This window comes from Rhinopithecus bieti, unplaced genomic scaffold (assembly GCF_001698545.2).
Source record: "Rhinopithecus bieti isolate Rb0 unplaced genomic scaffold, ASM169854v2 scaffold_39746, whole genome shotgun sequence".
In the NCBI taxonomy this organism is placed as follows: Eukaryota; Metazoa; Chordata; class Mammalia; order Primates; family Cercopithecidae; genus Rhinopithecus; species Rhinopithecus bieti.
Window position 1 is genome coordinate 397,211 of NW_016816960.1, and position 18,085 is coordinate 415,295.

Consider the following 18,085-nt stretch of genomic DNA (forward strand, 5'->3'; position numbering starts at 1 on the left):
AAAAAAAAAAAAAAAAATTTAGTTTTCTCTGTACTTTCACCTCTTAGAGTGTTTGTTATACAGTTGAGTGTTAGTTGTTATACAGTTGAGTGTTAGTTGCCCTTTTAGTTTCATACATTTGTTGGCTATCTGATGTATGTAACCAAATCTTAGAGAAGGGATTATTTATTATTAACTCATAACAAATGAATTAGTGTATATTGATTCTCTACCTTGTGCAGTCACATATGATCTCAGTTTACTTACTATTGACAACTCATCTATATTCATCATAGGATAATAAGAAATACTGGCCGGGCACGATGGCTCATGCCTGTAATCCCAACCCTTTGGGAGGCCGAGGTGGGCAGATCACTTGAGATCAGGAATTTGAGACCAGCCTGGCCAACATGGAGAAACCCTGTCTCTACAAAAAAAATACAAAAATTAGCCATGCATGGTGGCAGGCACCTGTAATCCTAGCTACTTAAGAGACTGAGGCAGGAGAATCGCTTGAACCTGGGAGGTGGAGGTTGCAGTGAACCAGGGTGGCACCACTGCCCTCCAGTGCAACAGAGACTTGGCAACAGAGCAAGACTCCGTCTCAAAAAAAAAAAAAAAAAAAAGGAAAAAAAAAGAAGAGAAATATTAATCTTTCTAGTTGCATTCCCCAGGAATGAGTTTTGGATTTCTTCTATATTCCAGATCCCTTTAAGATGTACCATGATGATGACCTGGCAGATCTGGTCTTTCCCTCCAGTGCAACAGCCGATACTTCAGTATTTGCAGGACAAAATGATCCCTTGAAAGGCAGTTACGGTATGGCCTCTCCAAATGGATTTATTCTGTAGGGAAGGAAAAAATTTTTTTTCTTTACTCATCTTTGGTTTACTGACTAGGGCTCTATGACAAAAGATTGATTAGCAAGAAAAAAGAGACCAAAGTTTAACATGTGAATTTCATATGTATATGAGAGGTACCTAGAGCATGAGTAACTCTGCAAGAGGTGACTTTAGAATTCCACCTTATATAGCTTCTTCAATAAAGAATGACAATTTTTTTTCAGAAGTGAGAAGATGAAGGAAAAAAGACTTTTGATTCTGTAGAGGGGCCACAAATTGTGGGAGACAAGTAAATAGTAGGTAAAAGCTAGTTAGTAAAGGTTGCTGTGTAGATTCCTATGGTGCCATCTCTAGGCTAATAATAACCTTCAGCTTAAAAAAGTCCTTATGCCAAAGTAGCATATTTTGGGGTGGTTTATTCTGGTCTGCTTTAGTTGTTTAATGCCAAACAATCAACATGGCCTTTCATACATCACCTTTTAAGTTAACCACTAAGAAAAGTTAGATTTAGGGGCTCTGGGTGTGACAAGGCTCTCTTTGGATTAATCAAAGGAGACAATTCACAGATTCACAGTTGGGCTGTGATCTCTCCTTTTTTTTTGAGACAGGGTCTGACTCTGTCACCCAGGTTGGAGTGCGGTGATGCAATCATGGCCCACTGCAGACTTAGCCTCCTGGTCAGCTGATCCTCCCACCTCAGTCTCCTGAGTGGCTGGGATTACAGGTGTGTACCACTATGCCTGGCCAATTTTTTGTAGAGAAGGGGTTTTGCCACGTTGCCCAGGCTGGTCTTGAACTCCTGGGCTCAAGTGATTCACCTGCTTTAGCCTCCCAAAGTGCTGGGATTACAGGCATGAGCCTTTGCACCCAGCCACATTTGTCTACTTCTTCATTTACAGCTGGACACTGTGGCTTATGCCTATAACCCCAGCCCTTTGGGAAGCTGAGGCGAGAGGATTGCTTGAGCCCAGGAATTTGAAACCAATCTGGGCAACATAGGGAGATCCTGTCCTACAAAAAATTTTAAAATTCAGCCAGACATGGTGGCACATACCTGTAGTCTCATCTACTCAGAAGGTTGAGGTGGGAGGATTGTTTGAGCCCAGAAGGTCGAGGCTGCATTGAGCCATGATCATGCCACTGTACCCCAGCCTGGACAACAGAGTTGAGACCTTGTCTTAAGAAAAAGGAAAAAAAAAAAAACCATCTGGGTGCAGTGGCACACGCCTGTAATCCCAGCACTTTGGGAGGCCAAGGCAGGTGGATCACTTGAGTCCAGGAGTTCGAGACCAGCCTGGCCAAAATGGTGAAATCCCGTCTCTACTGAAAATACAAAAATTAGGCTGGGCATAGTGGCTCATGCCTGTAATCCCAGCACTTTGGGAGGCAGAGACGGGTAGATCACCTGAGGTCAGGAGTTTGAGACCAGCCTGGCCAACATGGTGAGACCCCATCTCTACTAAAATAGAAAATTAGGCCAGGTGTGGTGGCTCATGCCTGTAATCCCAGCACTTTGGAAGGTGGAAGTGGGCAGATCACCTGAGGTCAGGAGTTCGAGACCAACCTGGCCACAGCATGGTCGAAAACACCCATCTCTACTAAAATATTAAAAATTAGCTGGACGTGGTGGGGCAGGACACCTATAATTCCAGCTACTCCGGGAGGCTTTGAGTAGAAGAATCACTTGAACCCGGGAGCGGAGTTTGCCCCATGAGCGAGAATTGTGCCAATTTATACTCCCCAGCCCTGGCAATGATGAGACCTCCATCTCAAAAATAATAATATAAGAAAATAAGAAAAATTAGCTGGCATGGGTGGCGCAATGCCTGTATCCTAGCTTACTTGGGGAGGCTGAGGCAAGGAAGAATCACTGACCCTGGGAGGTGGGAGGTTGTAGTGGAGCTTGAAGATCAATGCCACTTGCTCCAGCCCTGGGCACAGAATGATACTCCCATCTCCAAAAACAACAACAACAACGAAAACCCTGTTTACAAAAGTATTTTTAATAAAATTTTCTTCAATTTTGGAAAGGGGAGGTGTTGAATCTCATTTTGCAAAGATGAAAGAAATTAAGAAACGCACAATTCTTTTACTATAGTAAATATTATGTTTGGTTGTGGTGGTTGGAAATTAGAGTTCAATCATATAATATTTTGAATCTTTATATTACCCTGTAAGAAGGTAAGCCCAATGAATGCTGATTAATGGCCTACTGGGAATAATACTATACCAACCTACTAACCAACTAGCTAAAACCTGGAAGAACTGTCAGCCAATTGTTTCTTTAACTGTTTGCATTGTTGGCCAGGCGGACGGTGGGCCCCTCACCAACCTGTAATCTCAGCACTTTGGGAGGCCAAGGTGGAAGTGGATCACAAGGTCAAGGAGTTGAGACACCAATGTGGCCCAACATAGTGAACACCCCATCTCTATTAAATACAAAAAAATTAGCAGGTGTGGTGTGTGGTGCCCTGGTAATCCAGCCTACTTGGAAGAGGCCTGAGGCAGGAGAATGGTGGTGGAACCCCAGAGGCGGAGGCTTGCAGCGAGCGAGGATCGTGCCCATTGCAACTCCAGCCCAGCGACAGTGTGAAAGACTCCCGTCTTTAAAAAGAAAAAACTTTTTCTTGCATTGTTTTTTTATTAGTCTGGTGTCCTGCCTGGCAATATATGCTACGCTAATGTTTAAATATCAAGAACCTTTTTGGTTTCCAGTGTATTATAAGTTTCCAGATGTGTTTTTGTTTGTGTCTTCCCAATATTAGGTTATGTCTCCTTGCAACACCAGCTGTTGACCTCAAGGGGTGGGTCTGTGGAAGCCTAAAACTCTCCACACTCCCAGAGTCCTTTGTTTCCCAGAGGCTTGTTGCAGAACCTCCTCAGCCAACACAGGTAAAATATTAGAGACTCCTTTATCAGCTGATGGTTGCAAGCGTAATTGGATAATGAATATAAAATCATCCAGGTGGTATTTTTAGCCAGGCTTACAGCAAAGTATAAAAATTTCAGAACTATCACAAAGTTTTTGCCTTATATTCAAGTGAATATCACCACTGGAGGAATTAAATTGTTAAACATATAACACTTAGGGTTAGAATGGGGCAAATAAATATATATATATTTTAAACATATATATATTTTTTAACATATGTATGTGTGTGTGTGTGGTGTGGTATAATATATAATATAATCTATATATATATACTACGACTATATATATATACTTGTTTCATCACATTTTCATTGTATTAGGTATCAGAATTTTTTTTTAATTCAGTACAGATTTTTGGCCTGGTGTGGTGGTTCACACCTGTAATCCCAGCACTTTGGGAAGCTGAGGCAGGCAGATCACTTGAGGTCAGGAGTTCTAGACCAGCCTGGCCAACATGGTGAAACCCCATTTCTACAAAAAATACAAAAATTGGGCCGGGCATGGTGGCTCACACCTGTAATCCCAACAATTTGGGAGGCCAAGGTGGGCAGATCACCTGAGGTCAGGAGTTCAAGACCAGCCTGGCCAACATGGTGAAATCCCATCTCTACTAAAAATACAATAAATTAGCTGGGCGTGGTAGCAGGTGCCTGTAATCCCAGCTACTAGGGAGACCAAGGCAGGAGAATCGCTTGAAACCGGAAGGCGGAGGTTGCAGTGAGCCGAGATCGCGCCACTGCACTCCAGCCTGGGCGAAAGAGCTAAATAAATCAATAAATAAGCTCGACGTGGTGGTGTGTACCTGTAATCCCAGCTACTAGGGAGGCTGAGACAGGAGAATCACTTGAACCCAGGAGCCAAGATCACACTACTGCACTCCAGCCTGGGCAACAGAGTGAGACCCATCTTAAAAAACAAAAAAATTCAGTACAGATTTAGAACTCTGGGGTGTTTCTTGATAAGAAGCATGACTGACCTGCTGTCCTACAGATGTTCTAATACTAATTCTGTGCCCATGTTATTTTTTGAAGCCTATGTTTTCTCTCTTCTTTGCCTTTTCTCCTCCACTACTTGTCCTCCCAGTATTTTACATCTTATTCTTCCAAGTGTTGAGACTGTCAGAGATTAGGCAGAATATGTTACTTGATGTTAGCTTTTTTTTTTTCATTTATTTATTTATTTATTTTGAGACGGATTCTTGCCCTGTCCCCCAGGCTGGAGTGCAATGCTGCGATCTTGGCTCACTGCAAACTCCGCCTCCCGGGTTCTAGCAATTCTCCTGCCTCAGCGTCCTAAGTAGCTGGGATTACAGGCGCCTGCCACCACGTCCGGCTAATTTCTGTATTTTTAGTAGAGACAGGGTTTCACCATGTTTGTCAGGCTGGTCTCGAACTCCTGACCTCAGATGATCCATCCGCCTCGACCTCCCAAAGTTCTGGGATTACAGGCGTGAGCCACTGCACCCAACCTAACATTAACTTCTTGGTTATGTGTACAGTCTTAGGTCACAAAAGCCAAATACTTTTATGTCTGAAGAAAGTAAGCATTTTTAATGCAAAGGTATGAGTAGACAATGATATGTCCTAAATTTTCAATTTATTTCCCTTAGAGCTAGCCAAGGAGATAGAAATGGCATCAGAAGAAGAGAGGCCACCAGCACAAGTGTTGGAAATAATGATGGGACTGAAGACTACTGACATGGCACCATCTAAAGAAACAGAGATGGCCCTCACCAAGGACATGGCACTAACTACAAAAACAGAGGTGGCATTGGCTAAAGATATGGAATCACCCACCAAATTAGATGTGACACTGGCCAAGGACATGCAGCCATCCATGGAATCAGATATGGCCCTAGTCAAGGACATGGAACTGCCCATAGAAAAAGAAGTGGCCTTGGTTAAGGATGTCAGATGGCCCACAGAAACAGATGTGTCTTCAGCCAAGAATGTGGTACTGCCCACAGAAACAGAGGTAGCTCCAGCCAAGGATGTGACACTGTTCAAAGAAACAGAGAGGGCATCTCCTATAAAAATGGACTTGGCCCCTTCCAAGGACATGGGACCACCCAAAGAAAAAGAGATAGACCCAGCCAAGGGTTTGGTATTACTCTCAGAAATAGAGGTGGCACAAGCTAACGACATTATATCATCCACAGAAATATCCTCTGCTGAAAAGGTGGCTTTGTCCTCAGAAACAGAGGTAGCCCTGGCCAGGGACATGGCCCTGCCCCTGGAAACCAATGTGATCTTGACCAAGGATAAAGAACTGCCTTTGGAAGCAGAGGTGGCCCTAGTCAAGGACATGGCTCAACTCCCAGAAACAGAAATGGCCCTGGGCAAGGATGTGGCTCCATACACAGTAAAAGAAGTGGGCTCATTGAAGGACATGTCTCCACTGTCAGAAACAGAAATGGCTCTGGGCAAGGATTTGACTCCACCTCCAGAAACAGAAGTAGTTCTCATCAAGAACGTATGTCTGCCTCCAGAAATGGAGGTGGTCCTGACTAAGGATCAGGTCCCAGCCCTCAAAACAGAAGCACCCCTGGCTAAGGATGGGATTCTGACCCTAGCCAACAATGTGACTCCAGCCAAAGATGTTCCACCACTCTCAGAAACAGAGGCAACACCAGTTCCAATTAAAGACATGGAAATTGCACAAACACAAAAAGGAATAAGTGAGGATTCCCATTTAGAATCTCTGCAGGATGTGCGGCAGTCAGCTGCACCTGCTTTCATGATTTCACCAGGTATGTGCTTGTGCTTATTCTCATTATTTCTCTCTACCAGGGTGTAGTCTTGAGAAGACTAAGGACAAACATCATGCCAGGTAAAGTACAGACAGTCACGGTGTACTTTGCAAGTTTATTCATACTCCTGCTCTCCTAGACAGCTCTTTCCCACCTTTACCTTCCTCCCACCTCCAACACCTTTTCTATGTTCATTCTCTGCTGATTGTCCTGTTTTTCTTCCAAATAATTCAAGCAATAAAATAGAACATCCACAAATTTCTATTCCATTATCTACCCAACTACTTGTGTCTGTATCCATGGACTCTGCTTATGAAAATTCTCCTGTTTTTATAAGTAAACTGTTCCTGCTCCTAATTAAGACCAACCTGTCCTCATTTTGCACTAGATTCCATCTCCTCTTTCCTACTTGATATATTGCCCCACATATTCTCCCCTTTTTTGCCCCTCACACCAATTTAAATCCTTTTCCATTGGATCATTCCCACCAATTTAATAAATGTTTGTTATTTTTCCTATCTTAAAAAATGAAACATCAGCCGGGCGCTGTGGCTCACACCTGTAATCCCAGCACTTTGGGCAGCCAAGGTGGGCAGATCACCTGAGGTCAGGAGTTCGAGACCAGCCTGACCATCATGGAGAAACCCTGTCTCCACTAAAAATACAAAATTAGCCGGGAATGGTGGCGCATGCCTGTAATCCCAGCTACTTGGGAGGCTGAGGCAGGAGAATCACTTGAACCTGGCAGGCGGAGGTTGTGGTGAGCCGAGATCGTGCCATTGCACTCCAGCCTCGGCAACAAAGAGCTAAAAGCTCCATCTCCAAAAAAAAAAAAAAAAGTAACATAACTAGACAAACCCTCCCAACTTCAGCTTCCAACTACCACTTCACTCCTTTGCTGCCTCTTTTAGGAGAACTCCTCAGAAACTAATCCTATATCCAGTTTCTGGCAGGTGGAAAATGGCTGAAATCATGCTTCTCTGAAACGTGTGTGCTTTCTGTTATTATCTTTAGAAACCGTCACAGGCATGGGGGAAAAGTGCAGCTTGCCAGCCGATGAGGATTCTGTGTTAGAAAAACTAGAGGAAAAGAAACCATGCAACAGTCAACCTTCTGAGCTTTCTTCAGACACCTCAGGTAAGTTAGGAAAACAAAATGAACTCTTTGAAACAAATTAGGGGCGTAGACATTGTCTCTAGTTTCCTATTGTATGGTGGTAATCAGCAGTATAGTTTATGAAGTCAATTCTCTTAGACAGATTTTATCTGGTTTAGACAGAATGTCAGCTTGTTATATATTTAAAAATTACTACTACAGCAAATCAGGATACCTAAATTTTTTTTTCTCCTTTTTTTTTTTTTTTTGAGACGGAATCTCACTCTGTCGCCCAAGCTGCTGTGCAGTGGCGTGATCTTGGCTCACTGCAACCTCCACCTACTGGGTTCAAGTGATTCTCCTGCCTCAGCCTCCTGAGTAGCTGGGATTACAGGTGCCTGCCACCACGCCCAGCTAATTTTTAGTAGAGATGGGGTTTCACCATGTTAGCCAGGCTGGTCTCAAACTCCTGACCTCTGGTGATCCGCCCACCTCGGCCTCCCAAAGTGTTGGGATTACAGGCGTGAGCCACCGTGCCTGGCCTTCTCCACTGTTTTCATAGTGAAGAAAGGACACCCAAATTTTGATCTGGTTCAGCTGTTCACTGTTCTATCCTGTGTGGTCTTAGACAAGTTACATAACTTGCCTATATCTCAGTTTACTCAGCTATAACATAAATTAATTGGTCAGATGTCCTGTAAAGCCTTACTAGTTACAGTGTTCCGTGGCCCAGCAGCGTCTGCGTTGCCTGAGAGGCTGGTGGAAATGCAGAACCTTGGGCTCTACCTTAGGCCTTTGTAATTATCATCTGCATTTTAATTAGATCCCCAGATAATTCTAATTTTCATTAAACTTTGAGAGGCAGTGCTCTAAGATACTTTCCAATTTAAAGTTTGATTATTCAGTGAATTTTAAGATTAACTGTTTTTGATAACCCAGAAGCATATGTATATGGTTATCAACTTGATTTTCTGTTTACTTTTCTGTGACTATGATTGGAATGTGGACATCCTGAGGGCAGGGGCCATGACTTATTTCACTTAGAATTTCTGTTGCTTTGCACACTACCTAACACAAGACTGGAGCTTAAATAAATGTTTGATTTTTTTTTTAAATGTTGTTTTACTGACTCAACAAATCAGTAAAGATTTATCAAGTACTTATGGTATACAAAATACACCATGTTAAGGCACATATTTAAGTCCCACTCCTTGCCCCTGAATTATTACATTATAACCTGAATGAAGAGATAAGTTCTCAGGCATGGACTCTGAAACCCAAGATTTACATAATAATTGAATAAAATAGTATAAAAGATGGCACTGAATAGCTGCTGATTAATTGCTGAATTAAATGTTATAAATACTGTGGGGTACTATAGCCTAGCAATTTTTTGAGCGATGCAATAATTAACCTGAGATATTAAATAAAGGCTAGGATTTAGAAGATATTAGAGGGGTAAGGACAAGAATGAAATGTACTATTTACATATTATAATATTCTTGGAAATCAGTTTATTGGGTCAGACTTGACAGGAGCTGGCATAGACCTGCTCTTAATGAGACTCTTGCCAGGATCTTAGATCCATATTATATGAACTTGGAGGAAGGTTAGACCAGATCACCTGCTGAAACTCTTCCAAAGATACTCACCTTAATTGTTAAAATTAATTATCCTACTTAACTTTATATATATTTCTCTGTCTTTTGGGAAGTATATTTAGGAGCAGAATGTTGAAATTTAAGATATTTGTCTTTCAAAGTAGGATGCTCTGGTTCTGGAATAATGAGAATTTTTCTCTGACCAAAATGTGGATTCAATATATTTTGTGTGTGTGTGCGTGAAGTGACTTAAGTCTGGCCTTCTGATCTAGTTCCCAGAATCTGTTTTTTTTTTTTTTGACAGTATTAGTTTAATATTGGTGACCAAGTCTTAGAATTATAAATTTTGTCCAAAATCATGTATATTTAACGAAAGCAATTAAAAAATTTCACCAAAAAGAGGCAAGCACTAATAATGACCAATATAAATCAGATGAGATTTACAATGAGATTTTCTACAAGGCCAGTAAGGTTATTTTAGGACGGTTAAAAAATATTTCGAAATATTTATTTTTAAAAGTTAAATCCTGCTACTTCTTTCAAATATTTTATAAATGTTTGAAAACAGTCTTTACCTGAGATGATGATCTGTTAAATATTTTTGCTAGTACCAGTTAAAAGTGAGAAATGTTTTAGAAAAAAACTGTTTTCCTGAGCAAATTATAGTAAGTAGTATATGGATTAGTGAAAATAGCCTCCTTAAATTAGTCATTATGTGGTCTGGATTTTTTTTTTTTTTTTAAGAAACAATAACAAAGAGTTTTTTGTTTGGAATTTTAGCCAGCTTCATGTATTGCGGTACCCCTCCCACACAAGCCAAACAAGTTTGCAGACCCAGTGACCGCAGGTCAGCACGGCCCAAGCCTGCCAGGGTCCCTCCTGAGCTGCTGGGAGGCTCTCCTCCGTGGAAGACTCTTGATCACAGGCTGGGCCACTGCTCTTTGTCTGAGTCAGGTTGGGTCTCTGGTTCATCCTCCTGTGGTGGGCCTGGGAACCAAAGAAAAAGTATTCATGTTGACTCACTTGAACCCCAGAGGAATCTTGGCAGGGAGGCCTGGGATATAGAAAGCACACCAATAATGATGAAGAAAAAGAAGAAGAAACCAAAGCAAAAGAGATATTCTCAACCCCGGGCTGGAGGACCTTGGGATGATGACAATGCAGATAAACCTAAAGGTCATACCTTTGCAGCTGACACACAAAAATCAGGTGTTCTCCCCAGCCAGCCTACCACTATGGGTACAGAATATGGACTTGTATCTGGAGAAAACTTGAAAAGGGAATGTGTAGTTAACTCCAGTGCAGCCAGATTGGTAACTGAGAACTTTGTCTCAGAGAGTCTCAGAATTCCTTTATATCCTTCAGAGGAAACCCCCAAAACTGCGGTAAGTTATCAGTCTAAGCTGAGAGTAGAGGAAGAGAGCAAAGGTAACAAGTCAGTACCACAAGGCCAAAACAAGAAATTGCTGAAGCAACGTGAACACAGACCACAGCCTGCACCCCACCTGAAGACTCCTATAGATAAAAGCCAGTCAGTAGGCCCTCTCAATCTGAAAGGACCCCTAGCAGAAGTTTCTGCATACAATGTAGAAACTCCTTTGGATATCAGACTCAAAGAGGGTTGCTCTCCTATCTTGGACCAAGAGGTTATGGGTGTAGTTTCAAAACCCACAGCAGCAAAAGAAATGCCAAATTTGATACCCACTTTGATAGCAAGTAATCCATTAGAATGTAATCTAAAAGAAGGGAATAATGAAAGTAAAATGACTAAACTGCAGAATGTCAAACTGAAGGAGTTTCCTGAAGGAGCTGAAGAGGATAAAGAACTAAAAAAGGAAGCTCTTCCCAACCAAAGACAAGAGATCAGCATCTTTACTTCTGAGCAGCTGCAGGGCCAACTGTTGGTACAGGTCCCTGGGGTAGAGAATGAACCATTTAAGAGAATGGCAGGTGATGGCAAAAGCAGGAAGGGAAGGGGAAGTTCTGGGAAAATGAGAAGAGACTCTGGGAAGGTAAAAGCAAAATCTGAGATGCCATTTCCTCTGGACAGTCAGAAGGACGGAAGGGCTGTTCCCATACCGAGTGAACCAGTCTCTAAAACTGAAGGAATGACTACTCAGGATAAGAGTGAGGAGCTGGGGCTGAATTCTTCAAAGCAACCAGGCACTAAGGCTGATCTCACGGAGGCAGTGGTGATGGGGGAGCCTAAAGAGATGACTCAGCCTAAGGTGGCAGGCACCATGCAGGCATTGATTCCTTTGGAAAGTGGATCAGGCATGACTCAGACTTCTGGTTTTAGGACAGAAACAGGAGATGTAGTCAAAGATATGGGTGTCAGTAACCAGAGCAAGGAAGGAAAGTGTCCATGGAAGGATCATGAGGCAGCTCCCTGGATCTCTGAAAAGCCTAAAAAGAGAGGCAATGAAGGCAAGAGCAAAAAGTTTAAAAATAGTTATTCCACACAGCCTGCTAGAATGGAGAGGAAGGAAGAAATCCTCAACCCACCTTTTGAAGGGAAGGATGGAGATGCTGGTAGTATTCCCCATAAAAGCAAGGAAATTGGATTTACTTTCCCCAAAATGCATGATTCTTTGTTCTCACATACACCAGATACACCCACAGTGGAAGTAGTTGACAGGAAGGGTGGAAATTTTGAGGTTAATTTTGTTGAGCTTGGGACTCTTGAGGAAAACAAAATAAGCACAGTCAAGGCTTCTGCTGTTACTGAACCACCTGCCAAGGTGACAGATGTGAGCTGCCAAGAGCAAATCCAGGGGGCAGGATTTGTTCCTTCAGTAGTATCTGAGGAGAATAAGACAGATGCAGCCAATAGATACACTTCAGTGGCTGACAAACCAAGTAAAAGGATTAATGATGGAAAAGTAAAAGGTTAAAATAGTTCTCCTGAGAAGCATATTCTGGAGAATAAGATAGATGCAACAAAAATACATGTTCCCATGGAAACCACAGGGGACCAGGGAATTGAAGGAATGGCCTATATGGACGAAAATAGAAATATTACATTTACCTGTCCCAGAACACCATCAGAGCTGATAAATAAATCATCTCCTCTAAAAGTTCTGGAATCAGCAGCCTGTGAAAAACTGCCCACTCCTACTCTTCAAGTAGTTAAGGAAGGTGATTCCTTTCCAGATACCTTGGCAAAAAATGGGCAAGAGATAGCCCCAGCCCAGATTTCCAAATTATTAATGTTAGATAACTACACCAAAGATGGAGTCCCAGATCAAGAAAGACCCAAGGCTCCCTCTGCTGTTGTGCCCTCTACAAGCACAGGAGGAGTTGCTCTACCTATTACAGCAGCCATAGAAACAGTTAACAGTCATGGAGATCACTCTCTTAAAAATAAAGCTGAGCTTGCTGATTCCATGAAAAATGAAGCAGGGATTGCTGAAGGGCATGTGGTAGGAGAATCTGAGTCAGTGGACAATGGTGTGTCTAAGCATTCAGTAGAGAAAGTCACAGAGCTAGCAAAAGGTCACCTTCTTCCTGGAGTGCCAGTAGAAGACCAGAGCCTACCAGGAGAGGCCAGAGCCCTAGAAGCATATGCAGATAGAGGTAATTTCCCAGCACATCCAGTAAACGAAGAGAAAGAGACTAAAGAAGGGTCTGCTCCACTTCAGATTCCTGACTTACTGGGAGACAAAGCACAAAAACTCAGTTTTTGTCAGGACCAAAATGCTCAAGATAGAAATTCCAAAGGTTCAGATAGTTTGAATAGGAAGGTAGATCTGACTCTTTTGTCTCCAAAAAGTGAAAATGATAAATTGAAAGAAATTAGTCTGGCTTGTAAAATCACGGAATTGGAAAGTGTTTCCTTGCCAACACCAGAAATCCAGTCAGATTTCTTATATAGCAAAGTCGAAGCTCCTCCTTCAGAGGTGGCGGATAAGTTAGTAATAATGACTGCTTCCAAGGGTGTTCGACTCCCAGAACCCAAAGATAAGATTTTGGAGACACCTCAGAAAATGACAGAAAAATCTGAATCAAAGACACCAGGAGAAGGGAAAAAGGAAGATAAAAGCAGAATGGCAGAACCAATGAAAGGCTACATGAGACCCACCAAGTCCCGAGGACTTACTCCACTTTTGCCAAAGTCTACAATCCAGGAACAAGAGAGATACAAGCAACTGAAGCCCACTGGTATGAATCTGCCATGGGGAAACGTGTGTGCTTGTGGCTTTTGAGTCAGCATCAAAAAGGCAAAGAGCTTGTGCCTTGGCTCCATCCAGACTCTAATCATCCTTGTTAATCATTGGTTTGTTGGCATGAAACCTGTAACTGCTACTGCGTGTTTTCTGCAGCCAGTGTGTTCCTTGTGTCCCGCTTGAGGAGGCTGGTAACTTGGTTGCATGCCTTTTTTACCCAGCACTGAACATTGAATTTTAGGGAAAGTTGAATTTTCAATGAATTGTCTAACAAAAGACCTATCGTCATCCATTTCTTAATTTTTTTTTAAATTGTGCCTCCTATGTATCAAGTTTACAGCTAAATTTTAATCATTACTTGGTATAAGGATTCATAGGAGGAAAGAAAGTATTTAATGTCTCGCTATGTGCATGAGATTTTTTTCAGTGTATATGTAGCTTGTGCTGGTGGGACTAAATATCCAAATTGCTTTTAGGTTAAATGAAATCAGTCCACCTCCTTATGAGGAAATGGTGGCCTCGAAGCAGCATTGGTAGGCACAGATTTATTTGTGTTTCTAGTAACGGGAAATGATCTCTCAATGATACAGATACATTTTTTGACCAGTTTGTTGCTTATATCCATTGCCCCACAATTGCATGTGGGTTTGAGTTTTGGGCATAGTCTATGTCCATCAAACCTAGTCCATAAAACTTGCCCATGTTGTGTTCCTCTTAATTTTACTCTTTTTTGCCTCTACTCAGTCAAGTAGTTGGAATGAGATTAAGAAGATGATTCCTTTAAGATTTAGAAATGGTAGCCCCATTTCCCCCCACCCCAGTTCCCCAAAAAAGTATACATTTAACTGTGGCTTCCCTGAATCTAGCTTTCAAAAGTGTTTCCTTGTCTTTGAGATTTTTCACAGCCTACAAGTGACACTATTTCTTAATCAGCTTGCATGATGCAGCTACTAACTCCAGAATTTTAAAAAAAACACCAATTGGTTTTAGTAGCCAGTCAGGCTTTTGGAGAGGTTTCATCATGGGATTGTGTTCTGCATGGTATGGACTTGTTCTTTTGGGTAAAGCTTGCTCTATGCATGAGTATGTACCCACCAAGGAATACTGCTGTGTGAGTAAAGAATACTAAAGGTTGTTATTTGCATAAGACATTCTCATCTTCTCTGTTTTTATCTTCTATTAGCTACCATATTACAAGGCAGAAAATGAAATAGTGTGTAGAGGGCTTTCCAGCATTCATTGAGATTTCCAGTGTTCTATCCAGTTCTTTCGTTTTGGTTTCTAGACCCATTCTTTAGTTTCAGCAGTGATCCAAAAGTTAACATGTAGTTTATGTGAAATCCCAGCCATCTCTTTTTGTTCAGTATTTCCAAAGAAATGAAGAAAGAGGATTTGTTCTTGAGGAAGCAAGACCAGTACTGCAGAACTTTTGGGGCCCTGCCTGGGTCAGGTCAGGCTCAGAGACTGTGTTAGCAGTGGCCTTACAGAGTGGGTATGGGAAGGATAATGGGTTTGGGACAAAATGTATTGTTTCTTCTGTAAATTCTACCACACCTTTTCCCTAAGGACAATGTATACTTTTTTAATGGTTAAAAAACTTTTTAAAACTAATTGTTGAATAGGTTAATACATTCACATGATACAAAGGAGTATACAGTAAAACATAAGCTGGCCTCCCTCCATTAACCGCCTTCCAGCTTCCCTTCTCCAGAGGCTACCAGTGTTCACAATATCTTATATATCCTCCAGACAATTTGTGTATAATAAGCAATAATATATGTATTTCCTGATTTCATATAAATGAGACTTATACATACATACTGATGTGTGCTACTCTTTTTAAACTTAATTTTTAAAGAGATCTTTTAAGACTCAGTATAAAGAAGCCAGGCGCAGTGGCTCACACCTATAATCCCAGCACTTTGGGAGGCCGGGGCAGGCGGATCACCTGAGATCAGGAGTTCGAGACCAGCCTGACCATCATGGAGAAACCCCATCTCTACTAAAAATACAACGTGGCGGCGCATGCCTGTAATCCCAGCTACTTGTGAGGATGAGGCAGGAGAATCACTTGAATCCGGGAGGCGGAGGTTGCAGTGAGCCGTAATCGTGCCATTGCACTCCAGCCTGGGCAACAAGAGCGAAACTCCATCTCAAAAAAAAAAGAATCAATATAAAGAAAGAGGCCTCATTTTTTTTTTTTTAATCTTTTTTCCTGGTACATGTCTCTAGATATGACTCATTCTTTTTTGATAGCTGTATACTATTTCGTTACATAGGTATATACTAATTTATTATAGTACTTTTTTTTTTTTTTTTTTTGAGATGGAGTTTCGCTCTGATTGCCCAGGATGGAGTGCAATGGCATGATCTCAGTTCACTGCAACCTCTGTCTCCCAGGTTCAAGCGATTTTCCTGCCTCAGCCTCACGAGTAGCTGGGATTGCAGGCATGCACCACCATGCCCAGCTAATTTTGTATTTTTAATAGAGACGGGGTTTCTCCATGTTGGTCAGGCTGATCTCGAACTCCCAACCTCAGGTGATCTGCCCTCCTCAGACTCCCCAAAATGTTGGAATTACAGGTGTTGAGCCACCGCGCCTAGCCAGTACTTCTTTACTGATGCACATTTTAGGTGTTTCCCAACTTTTTTTCGTTAGAAATATGGTACATAAACTATCTTTGTATTTATAGGATGTCATACTCATGCGTGTGTGTCTGTGTAATAAAAAGGGGCTCCAGAGTAAGAATCTCTGGTTTGAAGAATATGTATTCATAATTTTGATGGGTGTTTCCATATTGCTCTCTGTAGGCCTACAGAGATGTCCCTTGTAGAGAAAGGTACATCTCTACTCCTACCCTCAACATAGACAAGTACCTGTTTCCCTACCTTTCTCTACTAGTGTGATTTTTTTTGTTGTTGTTATGTATACTGATCTAATTGGTGAAAAATTATTTCACAGCATAGATTTTGTGTGTGTGGTGTTTTTTGTTTGTTTTTTTGAGACAGAGTTTCACTCTTGTTGCCCAGGCTGGAGTACAATGGCGTGATCTTGGCTCACTGCAACCTCCACCTCTCAGGTTCAAGCGATTCTCTTACCTCAGCCTCCCTAGTAGCCTCCCTAGTAGCTGAGTGTGCCTACCACCACACACAGCTAATTTTTTGTATCTTTAGTAGAGCTGGGTTTCACTATGTTGGCCAGGCTGGTCTTGAACTCCCGACCTTAGGCAATCCACTTGCCTCAGCCTCCCAAAGTGCTGGGATTACAGGCATGAACTACCGTGCCCGGCTGTGTTTAATTCTTTCTTTTTTAATGACTTCTTCGTGTATTATCAAGTTTATAAAAGCCAATCCATGCTCTGAAATTATGAAAATATTTTCTCTTCTCTTCTATTAATGTTTTTACATTTTAAATCGTTGGCCAATCTAAAATTTGCTTATTTGTTTGTGGGTTTTTGGGGTTTTTTTGTTTGTTTTTTTTTTTGTTTTGTTTTGTTTTTTGTTTTGGTATGTTTTGTTTATAAGGTTGTGAGGCAGGGTGACTTGGTCATCCCACCATCATGTTTATAATCGATCTCCCACTGAAATGCCACCTTTGTCATGCCCTAAATTTCTGCATGTATTTGGTCTATTTCTGGACTTTCTTTCCTGATCCATTGATCTTTCCACTAGGTTTCCTAATATATTTTAATATCTGATAGGGCTAGCCCAACCCCTTGCCCTATTATTCTTTTTCAGAGTTGTCCTATTCTTATTTATTGTATAGTTTTGTAGAAGAAAATTAATCCACTCAATATTTTTCTTGAAGTCACTGTTTCTAGCTTATCCCAGGGAGAGTTTATGTCTTGCATATCGAGTTTTTCTGTCAAACAGCATAATGTGTCTTTCGTGTGTTTTGTTAGTCCATCACTGGTGCTTATCTTTGTTCCTCACTTTGAATTATTAATGTTAACTGCTCTGCCCCCAAATTGCTACCAATTCTCACGTATCTTGTTCTCATTCATCTTGTGGTCAAATGGTGTCACCCATGGTTTCCATTGTTTGGACAGTAAAGATATTACAAGTGGTGTTGGCTGGGCACAGTGGCTCACACCTGTAGTCCCAGCACTTTGGGAGGCTGAGGTAGGCGGCTCACTTGAGACCAGGAGTTCAAGACCAGCCTGGCCAACGTGGTGAAACCCCATCTCTACTAAAAATACAAACATTAACTGGGTATGGTGGTGCACGCCTGTAATCCCAGCTACTTAGGAGGCTCAGGAGAATTGCTTGAACCTAGGAGGCAGAGGTTGCAGTGAGCCAAGATCGCACCACTGCACTCCAGCCTGGGAGACAGAGACTCCATCTCAAATAAATAAATAAATAACAATAATAATAGCACCTACCACCTATTGAGTTGATTTTATTTGCCTGGTTATCTAGAAATAGGTATGGATCATACACACACACATAAAATAATACTATTAAAGATTATCGGCCGGGTGCGGTGGCTCACACCTGTAATCCCAACACTTTGGGAGGCCGAGATGGGTGGATCACGAGGTCAGGGATTGAGACCATCCTGGCTAACATGGTGAAACCCTGTCTGTACTAAAAATACAAAAAATTTAGCTGGGCGTGGTGGTGGGCACCTGTAGTCCCAGCTACTCGGGAGGCTGAGGCAGGAGAATGGCGTGAACCCGGGAGGCAGAGCTTGCAGTGAGCCAAGATCGCGCCACTGCACT

The 18,085-nt window shown here is 41.9% G+C and overlaps 1 protein-coding gene across 17 annotated transcripts in view; it reads left to right on the forward strand.

The window, feature by feature from the left end:
- Nucleotides 1-18,085, forward strand: part of MAP4 (microtubule associated protein 4) — a 235,099-nt gene that overhangs the window by 163,271 nt on the left and 53,743 nt on the right. For 11 of the 17 annotated variants that reach the window (XM_017855660.1, XM_017855661.1, XM_017855664.1 and 8 more), the window contains exons 5-7: nucleotides 685-798; nucleotides 5,363-6,502; nucleotides 7,517-7,639. In XM_017855660.1, the coding sequence (XP_017711149.1) occupies nucleotides 685-798; nucleotides 5,363-6,502; nucleotides 7,517-7,639 (1,377 nt within the window). Of the gene's footprint in view, nucleotides 1-684; nucleotides 800-3,588; nucleotides 3,637-5,362; nucleotides 6,503-7,516; nucleotides 7,640-9,978; nucleotides 13,360-18,085 lie in introns of those variants that run through there. The other 6 variants (XR_001882164.1, XR_001882165.1, XR_001882166.1 and 3 more) reach the window with 5 other exon arrangements.